At 48.3% G+C, this 27,489-nt stretch overlaps 1 protein-coding gene across 1 annotated transcript; it reads right to left on the reverse strand.

Annotated features, from left to right (window-relative positions):
- On the reverse strand, positions 1 to 26,823 carry LOC102453874 (patched domain-containing protein 3). Its single transcript, XM_075922553.2, has 4 exons — positions 26,008 to 26,823; positions 21,079 to 21,200; positions 3,343 to 3,488; positions 1 to 2,746 (listed from the first exon to the last, which is right to left on the reverse strand). The coding sequence occupies exons 1-4, from the start codon at positions 26,821 to 26,823 to the stop codon at positions 1,203 to 1,205; spliced, it is 2,628 nt and encodes an 875-aa protein (XP_075778668.2). The 3' UTR covers positions 1 to 1,202.
- Between the last annotated feature and the right edge of the window lie 666 nt (positions 26,824 to 27,489).

Below are 27,489 nucleotides of genomic sequence, written 5' to 3' on the forward strand. Positions count from 1 at the left end.
TATATTTTAAGGACTTAACCCCAGCAGAAGAATATAACTGTTGATATACAACCCACACATTTATCACACAATGATATGCCTGACCTACACACTACAATTTTAGATAGAACACCACATAAGATACCGTTTAGATATATATTATGGCTATGGTGTACTGGGAGTAGTGAGTGTGTCTGGCCCGATATGAGTTATAATATAGTGTGCCCTCTGCTACTAGGTATACTGCCAGGACAGACAGGTCTCCACAGTATGGTTAATAGTTTGTGTTTGCCCTCTAATATTAATGCATTGTTAGTATTCATCCATAGCCTCCCAAATTCACAGAAACAACACATCCTCTCTCAAGGGTCATGGTCTTTCAGGAGACATCCACCCAAATACCCATGTGTTGTAGCCTGATCTAAAGATTCCTAGTTATCACTTTGACAAGTTCTTGTGCAAAGTTCAGGCCCAGTCAGATTATTATTACAATAATATTATAATGGAAGCCCCAACCTATCTTTTATGGAGCAGGTTCCCCATAATGTGCTGCACAGCATGGTCTCAAAAAGAGCATTCCCTTGTGAGTGGACTCAACTGTCACAGGGACCAGTGATGACCTCTCCCCAGCCTCTTTCAACCTAACACAGAACATCACTTAGCCTACAACTTTAGCTCTACATCCTGAAAGAGGGATTTTTCCCAACATTTGGCCCTGTGTAGACAGGCCAAATGTCAGAGTAGCCTCTTTTGGAAGAAAAGTGGGAAAAATATGCAAATTGTGGTTTGTGATTTGCGTATCTTTTTCAGACTTTTCTTTGTGGTGTAGATAAACTGACATTTTCTACAATGCTTATGTAAGTCTATAGATCAATGTTGTGAAACATTCAACATGGTCTTTTTGGTTGATATGCTGTATTTTAAATTGTATATACATTTATGGACAATCTGGATTTATTTTACCTTCCTCATGTAGCTGTTCCATTTTTTTGGGGGGGGAGGGGTAAACTATCACGGTATTATTCTGAAATATTCAGGAACTGATGTCACGATTTTGAGAACCTGGACTGAAATTGGAGTAGAGGTAGTCACTGTTTGGTTTTTCCATTCCAATATCATTACGTAGTCTAATATCATTGGCTCCTTCACTACAAGTCTGGTTTTCATAACACCCAACATTCTGTGTGTTACTAAAGGCGTTCCTAATTTCTCCTGTTATTTTTTTAATTTACTCTTTTGTTTGATCTGCTACAAATGTCAACAAATGTTAAAAATACTGGAATAAAAACAAGACCATGAAGAGCTCCAAAGAAGATAACGAGAAACATAATCTTAAAAAATGTTCTGAAGATGTAAGCTTTTGATGCAGCTAGTGCAAGTACTCCTAATACAGTGGAGATAGCACCTTGTATCACAGGGTAACCAAGAAGATGCAGTGCATCAACTGCCTTCTCATTCGCAGTTGACTTTTCACTTGAAACAAATGCATTGGATATATGAGCAGAAAAATCTACTGAAAACCCTATGCAAATGACAAGGTTGATCATAGATATGGAATCAAGATTAACATCCCAATATGCCATGAAACCAGCAACACCAACAATAACAGAAGCAATAGCAAAAGTTACCCACAAGGAGCACAGCGGATTGGGAATAAGCAGCAAGGAAACACACAACATAACTCCAGCAGCAATTCCAATATTCTGAATGGTGTTAGGCACTATTACAATATACTGATCATAGTATATAAATGCTGGGTGATATACCATTAATGGCATCTCACAGTTTTTGGCTATGTCTCTTAATTGGTTTAAAAGGTTTTTCTCATCAACTGCAGTAGTAACATTGACTGTTTGAATGAAGAAGCGTGAGGCTGCTATTTCCCGATAGCTAATATCAATGTCCCATTCAAACTCTGGAAATAATGTAAATAGTCGAGATAAATTACCCATGAAAAAAGCCTTACTATCTATATTCAGGGAATTATTTCTAGCAGCATTTTCATACGCTCTTAGCCATGACTCTGAGAGACTCTTGTCCACATAGGAGTTATTTTCTAAAGACTGCATACAATTCTCAATGTCATTACGAACGGATGCATTCCAATAAAGTACCTTTTTTGTGATGATGACCATAACCCTGGGCCCGTACTCTGAGAAATATTTATTTTCCCAGTCATAGTACTGAATGACATAAGAATCATCACTAGCCAGATTGCGCAGGTCTATACCTTCTTTCATTTTAGTACATCCATAAATACTACTTGCCAGGAACGCTCCATACAGCAAAACCACAAACATTTTGGTCCAGGTCTTTGTAAGGAAAGGACCATAATATTTTCTAAAGAATTTGTTCACTGGATGTTCGCCACCTGTCCCAGAAGATTTATCAGAAAAGCCTCCTACACAGCACATGTTATACAAGCGAGAGCGATTAGGCTGAACAGTGTCCTTCACTTTTGTGCAAATTAGCCAGTGTCTGTTGCCTTCTTCCCTTTTCCCATTTAAAGCAAGAACAGCTCCTAAGAATGTGATGTTGTATACATAGCAGAAAATGAAAGCAGTTCCTGTGTAGAGACAAAAGGACTTCACAGACTGAAAGGAAGTCATGATCCCTATGTAGAAGGCTAAAACATCAGTGAGCGTGGTGATTGTGATAGACACTGCTGCCTCTGCATACGTTTCAGCCATTCTCTTTTCAACTTTGTTTTTAGTATTTGTCAGTTGCCAGCAGGAGACCATAATAAACATGTCATCAACACCAACCCCTACAAAAGGGAAAGGGTTAATAGCTTATTGTACAGACCATCCACCTTAGTTTCTAATAGAAAATTGCAAAATGCTAATTAAGAAAGTGAAGTCAGTAAATGCAATGAAGAAAGCTGAGCAATAAGCACTGTATTGACAAGAAGTGAAGTTAGAAAATAAACATGCCTCTCCACATCCACATATGACCTAATGTATTATATTTCCCCACGTGCCTTGCCTTTAGGTGAGATTTCTCTCTCAGCAAATTTTTCTGAAAGAGGAGCATGACTGAGACAATAAGATATATCCCTCATTCATGCTATGGAAAATACAGAACAGCATTCAGGAGCATGGATCCACTTCCAATCTCACAATGAACTGAATGGCTTTCTTGTGCTGTATCTTCCTCTATGACCAGAGAGAACTGAGTCCTCATTTTGGACATTTTGCACAGCTGACCACCAAAATGGGTGAACCCCGTGAAAATGATCCATTTACTCAGTGGTCTTATCTTTTAATTGTGCTGATTCCTGATTCATGCCATGCAAAAATGGTCTTTTGGCTGGCACATTTTGCATTTCACTTTTTCATCATGCCCTTTTTTCCCCTAACTTACCCAGTATAAGAAATGGTGCATTTGCTACAGTCACAACAAATGGGACCCCACAGAACAGCAACAGTCCAAAGCTGCTTAGCACAGCTAACCCCGAAGACAGCACTCCAAATGCCGCAACCCACACCATATTTCGTACACAGTCAATCCTGTAAAATCAAGCAAAAAGCATCTTATTTAGCTTTTCCATGCCATGTAATAGCATTCAAAATCCTTCTAATATAATCAATTATAAGTATCACGTTTTATGACACTAACTTTGAAATCACGATTCTCATTAATATTTTCCTAAGAGCATCAGGAACAAACATTTTAAAATCTCACCATGTGCCAAATCGGTCCTCAATTTAACCTGCACAATCATGATGTGGTTGCATGAGTTGAACTGATAGCAGAATTGTTGTACCTCTCTCTTCTACTATTGCACAACAATGGGTAAAAGGCCAAAGTATTACGAAGCCACCTACTGAGATACAAAGATTGTCAAACTATTGCTGATTATGTAAATCTCAACCAGATCCTCTTCTTTCAGCTTTCTTTGCCTCTTTGCCTAGAAATGTGGAATCCTTTCTCCTACTTCTCTTTCCTTCTATCTTGCAAGGATAATAAGGAAAAAAGAGAAGAAAGAAAAAAGAAATGAAGAGAAGCAAGAAATCTCAGGGCTCTGATTTACTCTGGAGGGAAAGAGTGAAAGGCTCTGAGCTCTGCCACTTAGTTCCTGCCTTTTGAAGGGACAGGAAGGCTCATCTGGGGTAGTGGTTCAATTGGACATTTTGTCTCCCACTTCTGAGGTAGTTGCCAGGATGTCTAGTCTTTGAATCTCTTGTGCGTATACAGCGCTGCAATAGCTTCTCTACACCCGCTCCAGAGAGTCCAGGGGTCTCCCAGCTGGTTCTAATGCTGGTGAGTCCATATTTGATGAACATTATAAGGAGCCAATAACTTTTTATTGCCCTATTGTTTAACACATTGCTTGGAAAAGACAACTGTGCAGGTAATGTTGGGAATGTATGTCAGTTTGGTGTGAAATATTTTTTTGAATACCATAACTGGAAGGCATCTTGAGAGGTTATCAAGTCCAAGGTCCTATGCCCATGGCAGGACCAAGCACCATCTAGAATGTTCATCCCTGATAGATGTTGTCTAACCTGCTCTTAAATATCTCCAGCGATTCCACAATCTCCCTAGGTTACTTATTCCAGTGTTTAACCACCCTGACAGTTAGGAAGTTTTTCCTATTGTCCAACATTTTAGTGCAGGGGATGGCAACCTACGGTCGCGAAGCAAACATCACCCACTAGGCTAGGGTTCCCAGATGGTTTCAACAAATATATCAGATACACTTGACATTACATCACAATCTATACTACATCTTATTTAGAAAATACCGGACATTTATATTTTCTCATTTTCTTTCCCGAACAGAAAGCTCAAATACTGGACTGTCTGGTTTTGAACCAGACACCTGGCAACCCTACACTAGGCAGCCAGCTATGGCTCTTTTGAAGTTCGAGTCCAGCACTCTCTTGCTCCCCCCACAGCAGGGAGCCTGCACTGGTGCTGCAGCAGGCCTGGACAAAGCAATCCAGCCTGCAGATGCAGCAGGGAGGCTCAGGTAGACTCCCCTGCTTACCCCACCTCTCCCCCCCCCCCCCAAAAAAAAGCAGCTGCGGGGCCCTTTGTTTTTCCCAAATTGTGAGCCAGGGAGGAAGGGGGGAGTGGTGCCTCATGGCTGCTCCTGCCCTCAGCACAATACTGTTGGCTGTTTCTGGCCAATGGGAGCTGCCTGTTTCAAGAACAGGTAGTTGGCAAAACACCAATCCTCCCTCCCCTCAGGCTCTTAGTCACTGAGCACATGGCCATGCAGTTTGGGCGGGGAGGGGAAGGGGCAGGCTCCTGCTGGAGAAATGGGTGAGCTGCTGGCCTGAAGTGTTACTGGTAAGTGTCTCGGTCACAGCCTGCCTTTCGCACCCCAGCCTCTCCCTCCCCCCAGCTCTCTGCCACCTCACTTCTACCCCACATAACCCAAACCCTCTGCCCCCCCCAGCACATCCATTCTCCCTCTCACACACTGCGCCCCAATCTCCTGCCCCAGATCACAGTCCCCTCCTGCCTTAGGTCATAACACAAGCCCCTGCACTGTTATCCCCTGCTCTAGTTCACTACCCAAACTCTTGTACTGTAATCCCCTGCCCTAGATCACAACTGCACCCCAATCCTGTGCCTCAGATCAGAACTGCCTCCTTCACCCAAACTCAGTTCTTCACTCCTGCCATAATGAAAGACAATGTTGAAACCTTTTGTGTTGGACATAACATTTCACTTTATTTAAAAATGTAAGCCTGGCCAACAAGGCCCCAATTGGGGCCCAACCCCCATACAGCCACAGCATCACTCCTGCACTCCCTTGTATACCAATCCTGAGACCATCATACAACTGAACCCCCTGCCCTGAGTCCCTCATACCCCAGATCTCCAGTCCCCCGCCATAACATTCCTGCACCCCACACATATCCCAAGCTTGTGCCCTGAGCCTGTCATACGCCGAAACCCCCTGCCCTGAGCCCCTCAAACCCCAACCCAAACTCCTGACCCCACACAGCACCAGCCCCCTTCCATAAGATTGAGAGAAGAGAGCTTGAATACGTGCATGAAGCTGGATTTGATCAGTTAAGATATAAACTTCAAAGAAATATGAGAAAAGATGCAGCAGCAACCAAGTTCCATTAAATAATTTGTGTGTGTTTTGTTTATGCTATTATTAATCTTTATGTCAATTATCAATAATATTAAGTTGTATATCTTCAGTCATGCAAATGGCCATTCGAGTATGGTTCTTTGTTGACCACTTGTTCTGAATTTTCATGTAGTTTGGCTCTTTGGTTTGAAAAAGTCGCCAACCCCTGTTTTAGTGCATCTTAGTCCTTCCTAAATGAAAACACGGCTTGGTCTGGCAAGATCCTCAGAGCTATCATTCACTGCTGATGCCAACAGGAGTAAAAAGGACTCATAATTCCTTTATTTGATGCCCATCAAGGTAGTAACTAGGCATTGTGCAAGAGTTGCTGTTTGTCTCTCAGAATTCCTCTTTAGCAGCTACTATAAAAATTTCCTGCTGGTCAAAAAAGGAGCACATCACAAGATTCTGATGCAAAAGGAAGGTTACCACAAGGAAGAGCAATGCCCAGGGATGTTCACTAGGAATGAAACTAATTATTTATAAATGAATCAAAAACTGGCTAATTGACTAGCTTCAAATTAGTACTCATCATCCAGCAGGTGGGGTCCCACTGCGAACAACTCTTGGTTGTGCACTATTTATGAATGGCATGGAAGGAAACGTAAGACTAAGATTCTACATGGTTACTTTTAGTAAAAGTCACTATAGATCATGGGCAAAAAACAAAAATTCAAGGTAGCCCGAGACCTGTCACTTACTTTTGCTAAAGTGACAAAATGGGGCAGGAGGGGAGAGCCCACTGCTGCTGCGGGTCTGGGATTTCCCAGCTGCCTATGGTGGCTTGTAGATCGAGGATCCCACCTATGTCAGCTGGGAGCTGCTAGGGTCCACCCCTCTGCTCCCATGAATGGGAACTACAGGGGTCAACCCACACTATCTGGGAGCTGTGGGGTGATCCTCCTGCTGTGGTGGCTAGGATTCCTCTCTTCCCCCACTGCCCGTAATGCTTGTAGGCATTTACTTGTGGATAATGCTTGATATGTGGGGTCCCTTGCATTCATGGTGGCTGAGAGCTCCAAACTCCCTCCTGCCACTTGTGGTGGCTGGGAGCTGTGGGGTACCTCTGCTTTTTGGAGGCTGGGAGTTGCAGAGGGAGAGCTCACCCTGCTGGCTAACAGCTCCAGCCCTGCTGCCTTGGTCTGAAGCTAAACCATTACAAAAGGTCTCTAAGAGTCACAGATTCCATGACTTCTGTGACATCTGTGACATAAACTTTGCCTTAATTATCACTAATAAAGTTTACCGATAACACAAAGACTGGGGAATGGTATATAATGAAACGTATGGTGTCCCTAGCCTCTGTCAGAGGCTGGGAATGGGTGACGGGAAAGGGATTGCTTGAAGATTCCCTGTTCTGTGCACTCCCTGTGGAGCATCTCGCACTGGCCACTGTCAGCAGACAGGATCTTTGGTCTGATCCAGCATGGCTGTTCTTATGAACAGTTGATTGGTACAGAGATCTGGATCTGTTGGTAAGCTGGGTGCAAGTAAATAATGTGTTTTAATACACCAAAAGTTAAGGTTAAAGGTATAAAGTCAAAACCAAAAGTAAAGTTACACATCTAGGAACAAAGCCTGCAGCCCATCCTTACAGGATGTGGGACTCTACTCAAGGAAGCAGTGACTATGGAAATTACTTTGGGTCATGGTGGACAATAAGCTGAACATGAGCTGCCAATGCAATGTTTTGGCCAATAACAGTAGTGGACTTCTAGGATGTACAAATGGGATTATCAAGTAGAAGTGGGGAGGTTTTATTACCTCAATATTTGGCACTGGCGTGATTGCTGTTAGAATATTCTGTCGAGTTCTGGGGTCCACAGTTCAGGAAGGATGCTGATAAACTGGGAAGAATTCAGAGAACATCCACAAGAATGATTAAAGGATTGGGAAACGTGTTATAGAAACAGGCCGAAAGGCTGAGGTGTGAACTGATTGGTATGTCGTATGTACAAACTCAGGGAACAAAAAGATGATAATGGTCTCTCTGTATTAGCAGAGAAAGGTATAACAAGATTCAATGGCTGGAAGTTGAAACTAGACAAATTCTCAGTAGAAATAAGGCACACATTTTTAACAGTGAAGGTAATTAAGCATTGGAACAACATACCAGGGCTGTGATGGATTCCTTAACAGTGGTAATTTTAAAATAAGGAAGGATGTTTTCTAAAGGACATGCTCTATGCAAACAGGAATTGATGCAGGGAAGTTCTGTGGATTATTATATAGAAAATCAGGCTAGACAATCCCAAGGGTTCCTTCTGGCCTTGTAATTCAATCTATTATTTGACTTTACTGAGAAAAGAGATAAGAATTACAACATAATTCTTAAAAAGACTGATGAACATTCAGTTAAAAAAAGAACAGATTTTACATAAATGGGCATGCTCTGACCAGGGAGAAAGCATGGAAATCTTCCTGAGGGCCGTATATGACTAAACGAGAACTGTGACTTCGGTGTCACGAAGGAAGAACACGTAAGAAATCATTTAGCAGTTTGCATTTTAGACCAGAAGCTTTCACAAATATAGTTAATGTCTATCTCTGGAACAAATTTTTCAAGTGTCATTAAATGTTAACCTAGGAAAAATAAAAATCATTCAGCAAAAGAGTGGTAGAAGTGCAAGTAGTAGTAAAGGAATGATTTCCATTGGGTGCATCTACATTGCACCGTGGTCTAAATAAGGGTATGTCTACACTACAAAGTTAATTCGAACTAACAGCCATTAGTTCGAATTAACTTTCATAGGCGCTACACAGGCAAACCGCTAGTTCAAACTTAATTCGAACTAAAGGAGCGCTTAATACGAACTAGGTAAACCTCATTCTACGAGGACTAACGCCTAGTTCGAATTAAATAGTTCGAATTAAGGGCTGTGTAGCCACTTAATTCGAACTAGTGGGAGGCTAGCCCTCCCCAGCTTGCCCTGGTGGCCACACTGGGCACACCCAGGGAAACTCGTCTGCCCCCCTCCCGGCCCCAGACCCCTTAAAGGGGCAAGGTCTGGCTACGGTGCCCATGCCAGGTGCAAGCCTGCCAGCACCCAGCCAGCAGACCCAGCACCTGGCATGGCACGAGCCAGCCACCCGCTGCCACCCAGCCCTCCGACTCTTCCTGGGACCAGGCTGGCGGCTCCCAGGAGCCTGCCCGGGGCCGCAAGAGGCGGGCGCCCACCTGGTCTAATGCAGACATCGTGGACCTCATCGAGGTTTGGGGGAAAGCCTCCAATGTCCACGACCTCCGCACTAGGCACAGGAAAGTGGCAGTCTAGGGCAGGATAGCTGCTAGCCTGGCCACCCAGGAGTAGGTTTGCATGAAAATCAAGGTGGTCGAGTGAGACCCCGACTCTGAGACCTGAGCTTAGAACATAAAAACATAAGAATGGCCATACTGGGTCAGACCAAAGGTCCATCTAGCCCAGTAGCCTGTCTGCCGACAGTGGCCAACACTAGGTACCCTGGAGGGGATGGACCAAAGACAATGACCAAGCCATTTGTCTTGTGCCATCCATCTCCAGCCTTCCACAAACAGAGACTAAGGACACCATTTCTACCCCCTGGCTAATACCACTCCATGGACCCAACCTCCATGACTTTATCTCACTTCTCTTTAAACTCTGTTCTAGTTCTAGCCTTCACAGCCTCCTGCAGCAAGGAGTTCCACAGGCTGACTATTTGCTTTGTGAAGAACTTTCTGTTATTAGTTTGAAACCTGCTACCCATGCATTTCATTTGGTGTTCTCTAGTACTTCTATTATGGGAACTAATGAAGAACTTTTCCCCCTCTCCACACCACTCATGCTTTATAGACCTCTATCATATCCCCCCTCAGTCTCCTCTTCTCTAAGCTGAAAAGTCCCAGTCTCTTTAGCCTCCCTTCATATGGGACCTGTTGCAACCCCCTGATCATTTTAGTTTCCCTTTTCTGAACCTTTTCCAAGGCCAAAATGTTGTACTTAAAAGAAGTACTCGGGATCTTTTTCAGGGGGGATAAGGCAACATGCCACATTTATTGATCACACATAGAATAATCAACACTTATCATATGCATATTATATATATATACATATATAAGTCACTCATGCACTCACACACACACACACACAAGCACACTCTGTCTTGCTGTTGTTACCAACAAGTTGCTCCCCTTAACTGCACTGGCCAGGTGAGTTAGATGGGGGAGGGGTGGAGCCGGGCTTTTGCTGATCCGGATCGATGCTCTGATGGTGATAAGACGAAACCCGGGGTCCTCTGCAAGACACCTCACTTTTATAGCATCCCTCTCATATGCAAATATATCCCAGATTCAAACTCTGGGTCTGTGTCCCTTGGTCCCTTTGTGCTGCAGAGAGGGTGTTTTCCAGAGAAGGTGCCTGCTTCTAATCCCCAAGGCAGTCAATATGTCTGCTCTTCTGTCTTCAGCCCACTTGACACCTTGGGTCTGGTTTCCACCCCCTCTTTAACTGGTGTAGCTGTCTGGAGGTGCTTGGCTCCCAAGTCTTACTCATTCACACCTCATTCATTCAACAGGGCAATTGATTACAGAGTGGGGGAAAGAGAGTGGGGGGAAAATCTCATTCTTCTAAAAGCTTTCTATATAGGGTTCTAATACAAAGTTACAAGGTTATATGATTTAGGTGTTACAAGGTTATATGGATTAATACAAGGTTATATATTTTTTTTTAGTTTGGAAAAAAGAAGATTAAGGGGGGACATGATAGCGGTTTTCAAATATCTAAAAGGGTGTCACAAGGAGGAAGGAGAAAATTTGTTCCTCTTGGTTTCTGAGGACAGGACAAGGAGTAATGGGCTTAAAGTGCAGCAGGGGAGGTTTAGATTGGACATTAGGAAAAAATTCCTAACTGTCAGGGTGGTCAAATATTGGAATAAATTGCCAAGGGAGGTGGTGGAATCTCCCTCTCTGGAGATATTTAAGAACAGGTTAGATAGACATCTGTCAGGGATGGTGTAGGTGGAGCTTGGTCCTGCCTTGAGGGTGGGGGGCTGGACTCGATGACCTCTTGAGGTCCCTTCCAGTCCTATTATTCTATGATTCTATGATATGGAGAGGCACAATGTCAAGTCATATGAAGCAATATATAATACATAGATTTATCTACAAAAATATCTTTTCTGGGGTGAGGAGATCACATCTGTACACAGTACTGAAGATATGGCGTACCGTAGTTTGATACTTCCCCTCCTCCTTCTTCCCCTGGCTTCCCACTTCCAGCTCCCTCCTCCCAGGTTTCCTCCTCCCCTCTCCCACCCTCTCTCTTCCCTCTCCCACCTCCTTTTCCCAGTCTCCCCGAGTTTTGTTCAATAAAGAGAGTTTCTATTTTTGAGCACGTGTCCTTTATTTTGTACATCAGAAAGGGGTAAGTGGAAGGAGGTAAGGGTGGAATGGGGTACGAACCCCCGATGGGGAGGCCTGGGGTGGCTCTGCGGGATTCTCGGGGTGGAAGCTCTCCTGCAGCCCCCTGATTGACCCCCCCCGGATGGCAGCCTGCCGCAAGTGCAGCCGGGCTGATGGCCGAGTGCTGTAATGTGCCAAGTGTGGGCATTTAGGGCACTCCAAGCCAGGTCTGCTTTGCTGTCCCTCATCGAGTTAGACAAGCAAGCGTGGAACCCCTGAGAACTGTCTGTTCGGGGTGGGGGTTGGGTCCCTTTAAGCACAGCCCTCGGCTAGCCTGAGACAGCAGCTCCACACGCTAAGTCCTAATCTGATGCCCTGCCAGCACTGCTTCAGGCCATCCTTAACCTCGGTTCAGAGTCCACTCAATGTGGACATGCTAGTTCGAATTAGCAAAATGCTAATTCGAACCAGTTTTTAGGTCTAGATGCACTAGTTCGAATTAACTAATTCAAATTAAGTTAGTTCAAATTAGTGCTGTAGTGTAGACATACCCTAAGCTAGGCAATTTGAGGTATGCAAATTGCATATCTTATTTCGAAATAGCGTATTTCTAAATAACCTGCTATTCCAAAATGTCCCTTACTCCTCATGGGCTACGTCTACACTGGCATGATTTTCCGGAAATGCTTTTAACGCAAAAGTTTTCCGTTAAAAGCATTTTTGGAAAAGCGCTTCTAGATTGGCAGGACACTTTTCCGGAAAAGCACTTTTTCCGGAAAAGTGTCCGGGGCCAATCTAGACGCGCTTTTCTGCAAAAAAGCCCCGACTGTCATTTTTGCGATTGGGGCTTTTTTTGCGGAAAACACTACTGGCTGTCTACACTGGCCCTTTTCCGGAACAGTTTTCCGGAAAAAGACTTTTGCCCGAACAAGAGCAGCATAGTTTGTCTGGAAAAGCACTGTTGATTTTACATTAGATCTTCAGTGCTTTTCCGGAAATTCAAACGGACAGTGTAGACAGCTGGCAAGCTTTTCCGGAAAAGCGTCTGATTTTCCAGAATAACTTGCCATTGTAGACACAGCCATGGAGTGAGGTTTACAGAGATGTCGGAATCGCGAACCCCTTATATTTAGAAATAACAGGCTTGCTGTTAAGACGCGGGATAGCTATTTCAGGATACCGAAATAGCACCACAGTATAGATGAAGCAATAGCAAAAAGAGAAGAACCATTTAAATTCTTTGACTTGACCTGTAGTAAATGTCACAATAGAACACTGAACAGACGTTGCCAGCCCACGCAGTAGAAGCACGTAGAAAAAGTGATAACATGGGAACATGGTCATGGAAACAAAGAGATCAAAGAAATATCCCAAGGAAGGATGAGTACATATTTTCTGGGATCTGTATTCCAAGAAGCATTCATGTGCAGGCTTGGATTTCAACATTTAAATATTATTGTTAAATTTAATATTGATTTAGGAGCAGAAACAATCTTGATTTGTAAAGAGACCGTTAAAAAGCCAAGCCTTACTCCAAAGTTGAACCAGCAGAAAGTAGAGTGCTCAATAGCCCAGGGTGAAAAATAAGTTAGTGGGTCAGTTCAGAGTGTGCACTAACTACAAGATCAGGAGCATATGTTTGATCTGTTCTCTCATTAGTGGATTTACCCGTCACAGACCAAACCATAATCTGTGGAGAGAGGTCTCAGAAAATGCTAAGAATATCAGTGTGGTGGCCCAACATAGAGCAGGACATAAAATACAAGGTGGAATCATGTTAGTCATTCAGAAAAACACTATTAGCTGTTGTCATCAGGACCTTACATAGTTGAGACTGTTCAAGGTACTCATTAAGAAGTAAGAGGGGCATCCTTAGCTGATTCCAAACTCAAGTGAGGTGTTAAGTGATTGCAAAAATAGTACTCACACCACAGCTCTAGTGCAGGAAAAATGTCATAATCCTATTGTGTTGGAATCTATTCTGCTGACATTTAATAATTCAAGTAAATCAACCGGGAAAAACCCTTAAATGTAGAAAATGACAAAATCTGGATAAGTAGTGAACTTAGTGACTCATCTGAATCTTTAATTTCTTCTTAAATATTAATTTCCGTTAAAGATTGTTTATACAGAAAAAGTGAGTTTGTGCTGATGTCTCGCATGTGAAGACAAGTGTGTCATTTCCTTGAAGTTTTGTAAGAGACAAAGCAGGATAGGGCAAGAAAGGGTCCTGGGCAGAAGCTCTGCAGTGAAGGAAAGAGAGAGAGGCACTATAGGCTGTAGCTTTAGCACTAATACTGTTTTCTTTATTCTAATAAAATTCCTTCTTCAGTGTTAAAGAAAGTGACTGTTTCTTTGACTCTATTATTATCACATAAGACATCCAGGGAGTGTATTTTATTCAATAAGAAATGGCAAGGCCTCAGATATATTGAAGACTAATGCTGATAAATAAGTTGCATTTTTTTGTGATTGTACATTTGAGGAGTATAAATGGACATGGAGTATTCCTTTTGTGCTTTCAAAAGGCCTGATCACATGGTAGATTTCTGCAATGTGTATCTGTTCCAAAAATTTTCAAATAAAAAAGGCTATGCTAAAAAAAACTTTTTTATTCATTTAGGGTATGTCTACACTACAGTGCTAGTTCGAACTAACTTAGTTCGAATTAGTTAATTCGAACTAAGCTAATTCCAACTAACGCATCTAGAACTAAAAACTAGTTCGAATTAGCGTTTTGCTAATTCGAACTAGCGCGTCCACACTGATTGGACGCAGGGGGGCATTTAAGGGCAGCTGAAACCGGTTCTGGCAGGGCATCAGGTCAGTAGTTGCTTTGTGTGGCTGCTGTCTGAGGCTTTATGAGGCTCGAGCTTAAAGGGACCCCCCCTGGACAGCCGGTTCTCAGCTTTTCCTGCTTGCTTGCCAACCTCGCCGAGGGACAGCAAAGTGTTGGTCTCTGTGCCCATCTGTGTCGGTGCTTCCCTTCGGGGGGGCCGCCGCAGGTGGCAACATGGAGCCACGGCTCGCCCTGCACCTTCTGGTGCACGTTCTGGACTTGCTGCTGCAAGCCTGCCAGCAATGGCTCGAGGCTGCCTGGCACCACCTGGTGAACGTCAGCCCCCTGCCTCTCCGCCTGGCTGCCCTGGGGGCCGTGGAGGAGCCGCGGCGGCGCCCCGGCACTGGCGTACCCCGCCGCGTCTGGCGTCTGGACACCAGCACTGACTGGTGGGACCGCATCGTCCTGGAGCGCTGGGAGGACCGACAGTGGACCCAGAACTTCAGGATGAGGAGGGACACCTTCCCGGAGCTCTGCGAGTGGCTTGCCCCTGCCCTGCAAAGAAGGGACACTCGCATGAGACCCGCCATCCCCCTCCAGAAGCAGGTGGCCATCGCCCTCTGGAAGCTCTCCACGCCGGACAGCTACCGATCAGTCGGGAACCAGTTCGGTGTGGGGAGATCCACCGTCGGAGCGGTGCTCATGCAGGTATGGCACTCGTCGGCCACCGAGCCGGGGCAGAGGGGGGCTGCAAGGAGGGGATGGGCCGCGCCAGGGACAAAGGGGGGGCGGGAGGAGGCAAAAGCTCCCCGCACTGGAGGGGTCGGGCTGTCCCGGCCGTACTACACGCTGCCAGAGGGGTTGCTTCCGGGAGTGGGGCGCGGGGCACTGCCAGGGCACGCACGCTCCCAGCCACCCGGGCGCTCCACTGATTGGCGCTTTGCTGTGTCTCTCTCCGCAGGTGGTCAAGGCCATCAACCGGGTGCTGCTCCGCAGGGTGGTCCGCCTCGCCGACTCGGACGCCGTCATCCGGGGATTCGGCGCCCTCGGCTTCCCCAACTGCGGGGGTGCTATCGACGGGACACACATCCCCATTCGTGCCCCAGAACACCAGGCGTCCCGGTATGTCAACAGAAAGGGTTACTTCTCCGTGATCCTGCAGGCCGTGTGTGACCACCGGGGACAGTTCACGGACATTAATGTGGGCTGGTCCGGCAAAGCACACGACGCCCGGGTGTACCGCAACTCCTCCGTGTGCCAGCGGCTGCAGGACGGGACCTTCTTCCCCGACCGCCACATCAGGGTCGGGGACGTGGACATGCCCGTGTGCCTGGTGGGGGATGCCGCCTACCCACTGCAGCCCTGGCTCATGAAGCCCTACACGGGGTACCTCAATCCCTCCCGCCAGGCCTTCAATGCCAGGCTGACCAGGGCCCGCATCATGGTGGAGGGGGCCTTCGGGTGACTGAAAGCCCGCTTTCGATGCCTCCTCCCCCGTCTGGACCTGGCCGAGCACAACATCCCTCCTGTGGTGGCGGCATGTTGTGTGCTCCACAATTTGTGTGAGCGAAAGGGGGAGGCTTTCCTTCCAGCCTGGATGGCTGAGGCTGACCGCATGGCTGGACACTACGGTCAGCCCCGCACCACCGCCATCCGGGAAGCCCAGCGGGGGGCTGACCTCTCCCTGCATGCCCCACTGGGGCCTTCTTCCACCCTACCCTCCTTCCCCTTTCCCCTCCCTATCTACTGTACAATAAAGACACCTGTTTTTGAAACAAAAACGTCTGTTTATTGAACATAACTGGGTGCGGGAAGGGAGGAATGAGGGTGCGAGAGGGGAGGGGGAAACCTGGGACGAGGGAGCTGGAAGGGGAGGGAAGGGAGGAAGGGAAAGGAAAGCTCAGGGGTGGGAGTCCGGCTGCCTCTCCCGTCTCGCCACACTGCGGGTCCGGGGGCATCGGTGGGAAATGGTTGTGGGGGGGGGGGGCAGGAGGGACAGGGGGTGTGGAGGAAGCAGGAGCGGAAGCAGGAGCGGGAGCAGGGGGAGCAAGAGGGGGAGCAGGGGGAGGAGGAAATGGGAAGCGGTCCAGCAGGCTCTGGAGGTGGCCTTGCAGAGCACGGCCCTGCTCCTCCAGGGCCTCCAGACTCCTCCGGCGCAGCTTGAGGTCCTCCTGGACCCAGTGGTCCTGGAGACGGAGCTGTCGATCCAGGAACCGGAGGTGCCGTCTCTGGTAGTCCTCCTGGTTCCTGGCTGTCCTGCTTGCCCGGGCGCGGGCGGCTGCTGCAGGCGGGATGGTGCGCCCTGCAGGCCCAGGTGCTGCGGCTGTGGTGCAAGAAGACCAGCGGTCAATTACCCCAGGGGCCCAGGTGTGTGAAACCCAGCTCCCCTCTGCAAGGCCAGGGCCCCTGCAGGATCCCCAGCTGCTGCTCCGTGGTGGGCAAGGCCCAGGCGCACGGTTCCGGGGCTCCCTCTCGCCCCAGCCCCCCGTACACATAAGGGGAACACGAGGGTACTCACAGGTGGACACCTCCCCGGCCTCAGACGACGCAGGCGAGCGGCTCTGTGGCGTGCCTTGGGGGTCCCGGGCCCTGGGCAGGCTGGCGGCAGGCTCCTGGCTCTCAGAGCCCTCTTCCTCCTCCTCCGTGTCCAGGAGCGGTCCCTCTGCTCCGGGGTCAATCACGTCCCGGGGGGCAGGGACAGCATGAGCCCCCAGGATGCGGTCCAGGGCATGGAAGTGGGGGCAGGCCTCCAGGTCGGCCCCTGGCAGGTAGGCCCGGGAGTAGGACTGCCGCAAGTCCTTTATTTTGCAGCGCACCTGCTCCCGGCTGCGCTGGTGGCCCCTGGCGGCCAGGCTGGCAGCCATGTGGCCGTAGACGGCCGCGTTCCGGTGGCTAGTGCGGAGATCGTGGACATTGGAGGCTTTCCCCCAAACCTCGATGAGGTCCACGATCTCCGCACTTGACCAGGCGGGCGCCCGCCTTTTGCGCTCCCGGGCAGGGTCCTGGGAGCCGCCAGGCTTGTCCTGGGGAGCAGTAGAGGGCTGGGAGCCTTCGAATGGCTGGCTCATAGTGTGGCAGGTGCAGGCTGTGCAGGCACGGGTGCTTGCAGCCTTGCAACTGGCACAAAGTGTGTAGCCAGCCCGTGGCCCTTTAAGGGCTCCGGGGCCGGGAGGGGGGCAATAGAGTTTCCCTGGTGTTGGCCAGAGTGGCCACCAGGGAAACCTGGGAAGCCTTAGCCTCCCACTAGTTCGAATTAAGGGTCTACACAGCCCTTAATTCGAACTAGCTAGTTCAAACTAGGCTTAATCCTCGTAAAATGAGGTTTACCTAGTTCGAACTAAGCGCTCCGTTAGTTCGAATTAAGTTCGAACTAACGGAGCGCTAGTGTAGCGCCTAGGAAAGTTAGTTCGAACTAACGGACATTAGTTCGAACTAACTTTGCAGTGTAGACATACCCTTAGATACAAGATATAATGAATTTTTTTGTTGTAAAACATTAAGTATTTAACTAGTGTAAATACACCAAAGTCAATTAGGGTAAACACATTAGTTCTATGATAGTTTCTAGAGCCTGAAATGGAAGTTATGAATTGGGGACAGAGGCCTAATAGTCCTAATTGTCTCTGATTATTAATCTGTTTAAGATAAGATTGCTTTTTTTAAAGGTTGTACAGATAGTTATTATCGTATAGAATTAAATTTGGTTAAGAAAATAATATATGTTCTTTATGATTTTAGGCTGACAATGAAAAGGCCCCAGTCCACAAATAAAAGGCTTTTGGAATGATTAGTCAGAAGACTGGAATGTAATAGGGGAAGCATGTATGGTTACAAACGTAACTATAAAATAAAGAGAGATAATACCAAGAGGAAAAAAAACCCTAAGGTATCTTAAAAGAAAAAACACAAATCTTTTCATTGTTCCTCTTATCTTAATTTAAAGCAAGGTAAGAATTTGATTGTGCCAGAACAATGGGATGTGCCTAGAATTCAATTGTTTCTCATAAAATGAAAAGGGAGGAGTCTGGAATGACCACAGTGGAGGCAGCCAACTCCTAAGCAAGAAGCTGCTGGCCAACAGCTCCTGACACCCTGGCCTGGCTTGGGAAGCAGCTGCCAGCCGCTGCGCAGCCTCCACAGCCTTTGGGCTTGCCCCGGGGCTTCCTCCATCCCAGTTCGGTCCTGGGGAGCATTAGTAGGAGGCCTGTGCAGACCCCTCCTCTGCTCCTGCACTGGGAGTGCTGTCAGGCAGCCTCCGTGTCTTCCCCCCACTTATTCAGCCCCTGGTGCTGTGCTGCTGCGGATGGTTGATGTTCTCTGTAGCTCCAGCCCTAGCATTGCTGTGGGGCCCCAGCTAAGCTGCTGGCCCTCCTGCTATTAGGCTCCTGAGCTCTCTGGTCCTGCTGAACCATGAATGCTGCCAGACCAGAGAGTGCCTGCACACCTTTTACCTTGAACATTTCTTAAATAATTGTCTTTGTTTCAAAATGTTTTCTTCAAGGATAACATAATGAAATGTTGATCTTATATGGAAGAAAACTACAACCGGATGCATAGGTGCAGGAAGGGAAGCTTTTCACCTTGGAACCTGGTCATTTTTGTCACCGTGAACTGGCTTAAATCCATATTTTCAGGCTGTCCAGCAATGTAGCAGGAGTAACTAGACATAGGAAATGTTACCTGCACACCATTGGTGGAGGATGGGATCAGCTGCAAGGAGGTTTATAAATTGCCCCCTATTTATTTTCCACCTTCATTTTTTTGCTCCATTTTGTGTCAGTGTGGAAACTTTGGCACCATAGAAAGTAGGAATATGATAGTGTAAATGTGTAAATGCCACACAGGAAGCCAGCTTTTAGGATAGCTCCCCAGAAGCACTGGCTCCCATGGAGCCGCCACCCCTACTATCCGCACTGGGGACAGATAACAGAGGCAGCAACATGGTGGAGGACGGGGGAGGTGGTTGTGCAGGAGCTGCTTCCTCCCTTGCATGTAAACGTGTAACTGCTGACGTTTTAAGCGGTTATACATTTACCTGAATAAACGATTTTTAACATTCCTATTAGAAAGTACTCATAGTTTACACACCTATCATGGATACTTACACACCTGCTGTGATAGTGAAGGCCCTGTATACTCTGTGGCTGTGTCTACATTGGCACCCTTTTCCGGAAAAGAGATGCTAATGAAACCAGTCAGAAATGCAAAAGCCCCAGGGATTTAAATTTTCCCCGCGGCATTTGCATGAACATGGCTGCCGCTTTTTTCCGGCTCGGGGCTTTGCCGGAAAAAAGCGCCAGTCTAGACAGGGATCTTGCGGAAAATAAACCCTTTTCCGGAAGATCTCTTATTCCTACTTAAAATCAGGAATTTGAAAAAAGACAAAGAAATCTGTTTGGCATATTTTAAAATTTAGTATTAGAGCAGTGTTTCTCAAAGTGGTCTGCGGACCTACTCTGGAAAAGCTACTACCAGGCCACTCAGGTTTATTTACTTACTAGCTCCGCAGCCACAGAGCTTCATGGCTCCCATTGGCTGCAGTTGGCTGTTTGTAGCGAAAGGGAGCGGTGAGGCTCTGTGGCTGCGGAGCAGTAAGTAAACAAACCTGAGTGGCCTGGTTGCAGCTTTCTCAGAGTGGGTTCACGTTCATAGGCCACTTTGAGAAACACTGTATTGGAGGGAACTTGTGACTGCTTGGCTAATGTAATCGGGTTTTTTTTCTAACGCAGATACAGGTCGTTAGCCATATATAATTTACTAAAACATAAAACATCTGTACAGGCAGTCCCCGACTTCCGGGGCGAGAAAGCCCCGTTCGTAAGCTGCTCCGGTGCCCCTGGTCTGCTGGAGACCGTCTCCAGCAGACCAGGGGCACCGGGCGGGTTCCCGCGCTTCTGAGGCTTTGCCAGAGCAAAGCCTCAGAGGCGCGGGGAACCGCCGCTGCTGCCGCTTCAATCTGGGTGCCTGTGGTCTGCTGGGAACCGTCCCCAGCAGACCACAGGCTCCCGGACTGAAGCCGCAGCCGTGGGGGGGTCCCTCGCCTCTGAGGCTTTGCCAGAGCAAAGCCTCAGAGGCTCTGCTCCCCGTGTCCCTGGTCTGCTGGGGAGGGGAGGGGCAGCTAGTGTGCTCCCCCCCCCCCCAGCAGATCAGGCTTTTGTTTTGGACTCTGGGGCAGAGCAGCTGGGGCGCTGCCGATTGGTCCTGCAGCGCCCGCTCTGGGCACTACTGGACCAACCCGGCAGCACCCCAGCTGCTCTGCCCCAGGTCCTGATTCAGCCGCTGCTGGTCAGTTTCAGCAGCGGCTGAATCAGGACGCCTGGGGCAGAGCAGATGGGGTGCTGCTAGATTGGTCCAGTAGCACCCAGGAGCGGCGCTACTGGAGCAACCCAGCAGCACCCCAGCTGCTCTGCCCCAGGCGTCCCCAAGTCAGCTTCTGCTGAAACTGACCAGCGCTGACTTCAGGAAGCCCCAGGCAGAGTTGCTCTGCCCCGGGCTTCCTGGAATCAGCTGCTGATCAGTTTCAGCAGCAGCTGACTTGGGGACGCCTGGGGTTCTTAAGTTGATTCTGTATGTAAGTCAGAACTGGCGGTCAGTTTCAGCAGTGTCTGAATCTGGACGCCAGTGCCGACTTACATACAGTTTCAACTTAAGAACAAACCTACAGTCCCTATCTTGTACGTAACCCGGGGACTGCCTGTATAACTCTAAGATCTTTCCTGTAGGAAGGGTTAGACTAGATGACCCTTGACATAACTTCTAACAGTTAGATTCTATATATGCTTTGATTCTTTTCAACAAAATAGGAAATATATAAAAGATATTGAAGAGTGTAAGTACAAATGAAAACAGAAGAAAAAATCTTACCTTAAACAAGACATAATGGAAAAGGTTATAGTTATAAAGTATGTTATGGAAAACAGGGAGATCACATCTTTAATATTGCCTTCAAACTCTTTCTGTCTGGATATTGAGGTAAAGTAAGCCACCTGTAAAGAAAAAAATATAGCAGGTTAAATAACATTTTCTTTAGCCTTTTACTTTATAAATATAATTAAAATAAAAATATTATGGGTCTAGGATACACACTGTTATTTTAGGCTCTTTCATTGTAATATTTTAATTATTATTTTAGCTATAATGATCTACAGTAAGCCACAGCTAAAATAACATATTCAGAATACAAAGAAATTAGCCCACAGGTAAGAATTAATTAAAATTAAGCATACGGCCCAAGAGAATATGAATGAACCTAAGGAGAGCATTTGGTTAAAACATAGTGGCTATGTCTAGACTGGCATGATTTTCTGGAAATGCTTTTAACGGAAAAATTTTCCGTTAAAAGCATTTTTGGAATAGAGCGTCTAGATTGGCACGGACACTTTTCCACAAAAGCACTTTTTGCGGAAAAGCGTCCGTAGCCAATCTAGACGCCCTTTTCTGCAAAAAAGCCCCGATTGCCATTTTCGCGATCACGGCTTTTTTGCGCAAAACAAATCTCAGCTGTCTACACTGGCCCTTTTGCGCAAAAGTTTTGTGCAAAAGAGACTTTTGCCCAAACCGGAGCAGCATAATATTTCTGCAAAAAGCACTGATTTCAGACAGTAGGAAGTCAGTGTTCTTGCGGAAATTCAAGAGGCCAGTGTAGACATCTGGCAAGTTTTTCCGCAAAAGCAGCTGCTTTTGTGGAAAAACTGGCCAGTCTAGACATAGCCTCTGGGACTACGCCTGCAGTCTATATTCAGGCAAAATTCCCATTGAGTCAGTGGTTGTTTTAATTTCCGGCTTTACACTCATTAGAAAGAAAAGAGCGATATAAAGCCTGTAAAATTTTCCATTTTGTTTCTCACAATGTGCAGGGAGATATTGTTCTGGGTCCAGTGGAACATCCTTGAACATACTGAAATGTAGAGAAGTATTAGGGGGCACAAGGAATGCAGGATCAGGTTAGCAGATGTAATGGTCGTTTCTTAGGTTATGTCTTTGTTAGCTTCTTAAGGATAAAAAATATGACTGGACTGAGCTCTTCCTCACAGATAGGACAGGTCACAAGGGTCCATCCTCACAGCGTTCCAGAGCTGGGGCTCCAGCCCCAGCCAAAATCTCTGCCTAGGGATAGAGTAGTCAAATAGTTGACTACCCGATAAACCTAGGCTACTCACATTTCTCCTCCCCCCCACCTTGCTGCCTCTGTTACATTTCGATTAATCAGCTAATTGAATCATTGATGGAATTTCCATCGACTACTCAATTAGTTGATAAAGGTAGGGAGGGTCCCAACTCCTGTGCCTCTGCCTTTTAAAAGTAAAAAGAGCTGCCTGCCTCTTACTACATTTAAAAGACAGAGACACAGCAGGGAATCCAGTGTAAGCAGGGACTGCTGTATTAGAGGCAGCAAGAGGATGAACAGAGCTGGCCTTACCATGAGACAAACTGAGGCAGCTGCCTCGGGTGCCAGACTGTGTGTGGGGGGGGGGGATGCCGCTAGGACCCAGAGTGTAGAAAATTGTGTCTGCTGCTGGTGCATATGTATTCTCTCTGCTCTAGATGCACAGAGATGGTGCAGTGCTGTGCTGGAGGAAGGAGGGCACAAGAAACATAACAGACAGGCAGGAGAAAAGGTGGAATGGGGGCGTTATTTGAGCTCCCCACCTCAGGTGCCAAAATGTTGTGGGCCGGCCCTGGGGTGGAAGCAGGAGTCGGTGCTGGGGGGAGCCAGCTTAAAAGCCGGTTCCCTCAGCACTGTCTCCGCAGTGCATGATAGGGGTGAGAGGAGGCAGAGGCATGGAGTGGAACCTGGCGTCAGTAGGGACAGCTTCAGTCTCCAATTGCCCCAGGTCCTGACTGCTACAGTTCTGCCTTTTAAATGTAGTAAGAGCCTTCCTACATTTAAAAGACAGAGGCACAGCAATCGCACTGAAGCTGTCCCCACTCACGCCATGCTGCACCATATTGCACCTCTGCCTTTTAAATGTAGACATTTAATAGGCAAAGGCACAGCAATCAGGACCCAGAGCTTTCCCACTGTGCCTCTCCCCCTTATTGACTACTTGATTAGCTGATTAACAGAAATTTAACACCCCTACCTCTGCTATGGCAATAGTTCATTCACAGTTCCATGCTGGACTGAATCAACTGGCTTTTAGAAACAACAGTTCAGGTTGTGCCTGCTCCACTGTTCCAAGGGCCTTATCCTGCCAGCTAAGCACACTCAGTTTCTCTGGCCTCAGTGAGAACTGAAGCTGCTTAGCATGTTTCAGGAGAAAGCCTTAAATGACAGGATTGAGAGAAGAAGGCAGCATCTCTCCTCACCAAGAACCTCACAATGTCAGGAGCCTGATCCTACATTTCTTGAAGTTTTTCGGAAAAACTCCCTTCAACTTCAGTAGGAGTCATAAGTATTGGAACTAGAGATGCTAGGGAAACTACTGCATCTGCTGGCTTGAAATGGCTTCCATCATACACAGCACCCCTATTATACAAATTGTTCCAGCACCTCAAGTGTTAAGTACGTTAGGTCTAGGTCGGGGTGGGTAATAAGTGGCCTGTGTAGGGCTGGCCTTAGGGAAAATGGCACCCTGGGCGAACTTGTATGTTGGCACCCATGTGGCATAGTGCCCCCCCATTTCCCTTCGCCCCTTACGCTCCCCAGCCTCTGCCCCCCTCTTGTACTCCTTTTGCCATTAATCCAGGGATGGGCAATAATTTTCACAGAAGGCCTCTTCATTAATTTTGGTACGTGGTCTTGGGCCGGCTCCAGGCACCTCCAGAAGGGACAAGGCCTCAGGCGGAAGGGGTAAAGCTGGAGGCTACAAAGGGAGAGAAAGAGAATTTGAGTAAAAGAGACATTCTGTGTGTGAGAGACAGACTTTGTGACACAGACTGAGTGTGTGTGGCACAGAGATAGACAAGTGTGTGTTTCAGTGTGTAGTGACAGTGACTCTGTGTGTGTGGCACAGAGACAGTATGGTACAGACTGGATATGTGTGTGACAGTGACGCAGAGTCCATGTGCCAGCAGTCTGAGACAAGCCAAGTGCTTTCTGTTTAAGACAGGGAAAGCTGTCATGTTCTGTTGTCTCCACTCCCCTCTCCCTGTGTGTGAGAGAGGCAGAGAGACAGAAAGCAGGAACACTGAAATCTTAGAAACAGTGCACTGTCTTTTAAGACGGGCATTTCTCTGAATCATAGGGATGTCATTGACTAGTCGAATTAATGCTTTTTGGATAGTGGACACATTAGTCCACTAGTCGCTTTCCCCCTCTTGCTGCCTCTATCAGAAAGAGGCAGCAAGGGAGAGAGAAAAAAAGATGGGGGGTGTTTCAAAGTGGCAGCGCTGTGTGGAGCCCGGGGCCAGACCCTGGGTTTCACACGCTGCCACCTTGAAACGCCGTGTGCAGTCCAGGGCTGGCATTTCAAAGCAGCAGCACCATGTAGAGCCCAGAGTCTAACTCTCTGAAATGCCATGCACATCCTGGAGTCCCCAGCTAGCCCAGGGCTGCACGTGGTGTTACAAAAAGCAGTGACAGGTGGAACCTAGGGTCAGCTGAGGAATCCCCTGCTGACCCCGGGCTCCATGCAGCACTGCCCCTTTGAAACACCCTGTCTGACACAGGGCTCCCCTGGCAGTTCAAACCAGCAGCACTGCATGGAACCAGGGGTGTATTGGGAGTAGTTGCTTACATCCCTATTATGTACAGACAAGCAGGTAAACAAAACAGCCAGGGAGCAACTGGGTAGCCACCCTGGAGCAGCTGGGCAGCTATGTGGCCTTGATTCCACTCCTAGGGTTTCCAGGTGTGTGATTTTGAGCCGGACAACCCAGTATTTGTGCTTTCTGTCAGGGAAACAAATTGATAAAATACCATACATATACATATCCAGTATTTTCTAATTAAATAATTGGTGGTGGCTGGAGTCTGCAGGAGAGGCCCGGGAAGCATCATCTCCCCCAGCCCAGGTACCCCAGCTCTGTAAGGCGGAGGCAGAGAACGCCATGCTCTCGTCTCCCTGCCGCTCCCGGGCCTGAGACCCCGCAGTCAAGCCCACTGCCACAGGACACCACCTGCCTCTCCGCACTGCTCAGGCTGTTCCTGCCGCGCGAGTCTAGTGGGCCTCCAGCGAGGCAACCATTAGAACCAGCAGCCTCCCCCTCGGCTTCTCAGTCCCTCCCTGCTCCACACACGCCCCACTCGCAGCCGAGAAGCCGCAGAGCCAGGCTGGCAGGGCTCTGCTCTCCTCCCTGCCCCCTCTCTCCCGGCCCCCCGCTGCTGGGGACCTGGCAGGTCTGGGATGCCTGGTTACTAAGGCAACCTCCAGGCCTGGCTGCAGCTACCACAAGGCTGCACTGACTGTCCCACAGCAAGAGAGTGAGGGGGGCTCCCTTCTTCCCCCAGGTAGGTACCTCCTGCCCACAGGAGGGGGAGGCAGACACCTAGCTGGGGGAAGGCGCTGAGAGGATCCCTGCCTGAAATCCCAGCCCTCCGAGGAGGATTCCCTGGGATTGTCCTCAATACACTTCCCATATCGTGTATATTTTTGGTAGACAATTTTGTATCAAGTGTGTCCAGTAGTTTTGTTGAAACCATCCACAACCCGACCCCACAGCAGTTGGGCAGCTACAGGGCCCTGGCTCCGCTCCCATCCCTGGAGCACCCAGGCACAGGCGCTGCAGCCTCAGCCTTGCTGGTTGACTGGAGCATGGGCAGGATCACCCAGTGTTTCAGGAAGGCGATGTCTTCCCTTGCCCAGTACCCAAGACCCCTGTCCCTACCCCAGAGGCGGCCGGACGCTGTACCTGGGTAGAGGTGAGATTTAAAGCCTTCAGCTCATTCGGGATGCGCTCGAGGAAGTTTTCCAGCCACCGCAAACTGCTCTTTTGATCTGCGGCATCATCTTCTCTCAGGTAATAAACCAGCCTCAGCGCTTTGGCCGCCTGCACGTGGGAGCCGCCCGGCCCGGGAGCCACCTGAACGCCTCCCAAGAAGGTGCCCATGAAAAAGCGGCTCTGGAACATGGGGTACGTGAGGCTGGGGAGGAGGCTCTCGATCTGTTCCGGGCTGCCACGCACTGCAGACAGGAGCGGGTTGGGGCTGCTGCAGGACCCGTGGCTCCGGGCGCACAGGTCCGGGTAGGAGAGCCGGCGGGCTGAGCTCTCGGGAACAGCGAGCCCCTGCACTGCCTTGTCCAGCCGCAGGAGCTCCTCGAAGGCTCCCGCCGTCAGGATGTTGCTAGAGGTGGAGACCGCGATAAGGGCGGCGAAGGCGCCCTCTGTGAGCAGCCTCTGGCCGGAGAAGCGCTCGGAGTCGCTGGTCGGGAAATGCCCCGTGGCCACGAGCCTCTCGCCCTTGGCGGGCCCCTGGAGCGGCGTGAACTGCCCCTCGATGTCGTTGTCTCGCCTCTGCGGCAGGAAGGCGAAGCCGGCGCCCAGGCCGCCCGAGAGCAGCAGCGGGAGCAGCAGGAAGGGCCACGGGTGGGCGCCGATCAGTTCCCCGAGCCGCCTGAAACTGCGGCCGAGAAACAGGGCGAAGTTGTCAGGCGCCGGGGTGGCGGGGCCGGGGTCTGGTTCCCAAGCTGAGCTCCCGGCCGTGGCCCCCTCCTGCTCTGGCCCCATCTCCCTGCTCTGCCCGGCGAACGAGCGTTGCCCGCTGTGGAACCGGACATTAAATAACGGTAAAGAAATCCCGGCGCTCGACGCGGGCGGCGGTTGGCGGGGAGCGGGCCCGGCTACTAGAGTGGCCAGGACTGTGTTTAGGCGGCCTGGCGGGGCTTTTTTGCTCAACAAAAATGTTCCCGCTCGTTTGGTTTTGTTTTTTGTTCAACAAAAGTCTGGCTGGTGTCTCTGGACTGCTATGGACAGTGCTGCTGCGGTAGTCCCGCCTTTCCAGTTTTCCTCATTAGATGACTGCCTAAGCTGGGTAGGATTTGTGCCATAAAGAAGTTCCCTTGAATAACCATTAATAATGATTTATCCACACGGTCTGGTGATTTCTGGAAATATACTTCCTCCTGATCTTGCTGATAACATTGTATTGGACTGTTCCCTTCCTGCTAAATATAGTTTTGATGCATTTGATGGATGGTCTGCCAAAAAGCCTTATCTGTTTGGAAATGAACAATCACCCCTTTGAGCACTTCCATCCATCTGAACTGTGCTGTGTGTCCCCTATGGGCAAGAGAGAAACTCTCTTTCATACTTTTGGTTCTAAGCATTGAGAGAACTGTCGAAGCAAAAACACGCTCCTCTCTGTTTAGGCGGCAAACAACTGATTGCTTTACT

Source organism: Pelodiscus sinensis, chromosome 2 (genome assembly GCF_052426305.1).
Source record: "Pelodiscus sinensis isolate ZL-2025 chromosome 2, ASM5242630v1, whole genome shotgun sequence".
NCBI classification, from domain to species: domain Eukaryota; kingdom Metazoa; phylum Chordata; order Testudines; family Trionychidae; genus Pelodiscus; species Pelodiscus sinensis.

Excerpts from the sequence above, each read along its gene's own strand:
- LOC102453874 (XM_075922553.2), bottom strand. The coding sequence starts at position 26,823 with ATGGGGCCAGAGCAGGAGGGGGCCACGGCCGGGAGCTCAGCTTGGGAA. Across the intron at positions 21,201-26,007 it reads TAAATCTCACCTCTACCCAG|GTGGCTTACTTTACCTCAAT; the intron begins GTACAGCGTCCG and ends TTTTCTTTACAG. Across the intron at positions 3,489-21,078 it reads TCCATTATGTCTTGTTTAAG|GATTGACTGTGTACGAAATA; the intron begins GTAAGATTTTTT and ends TTGATTTTACAG.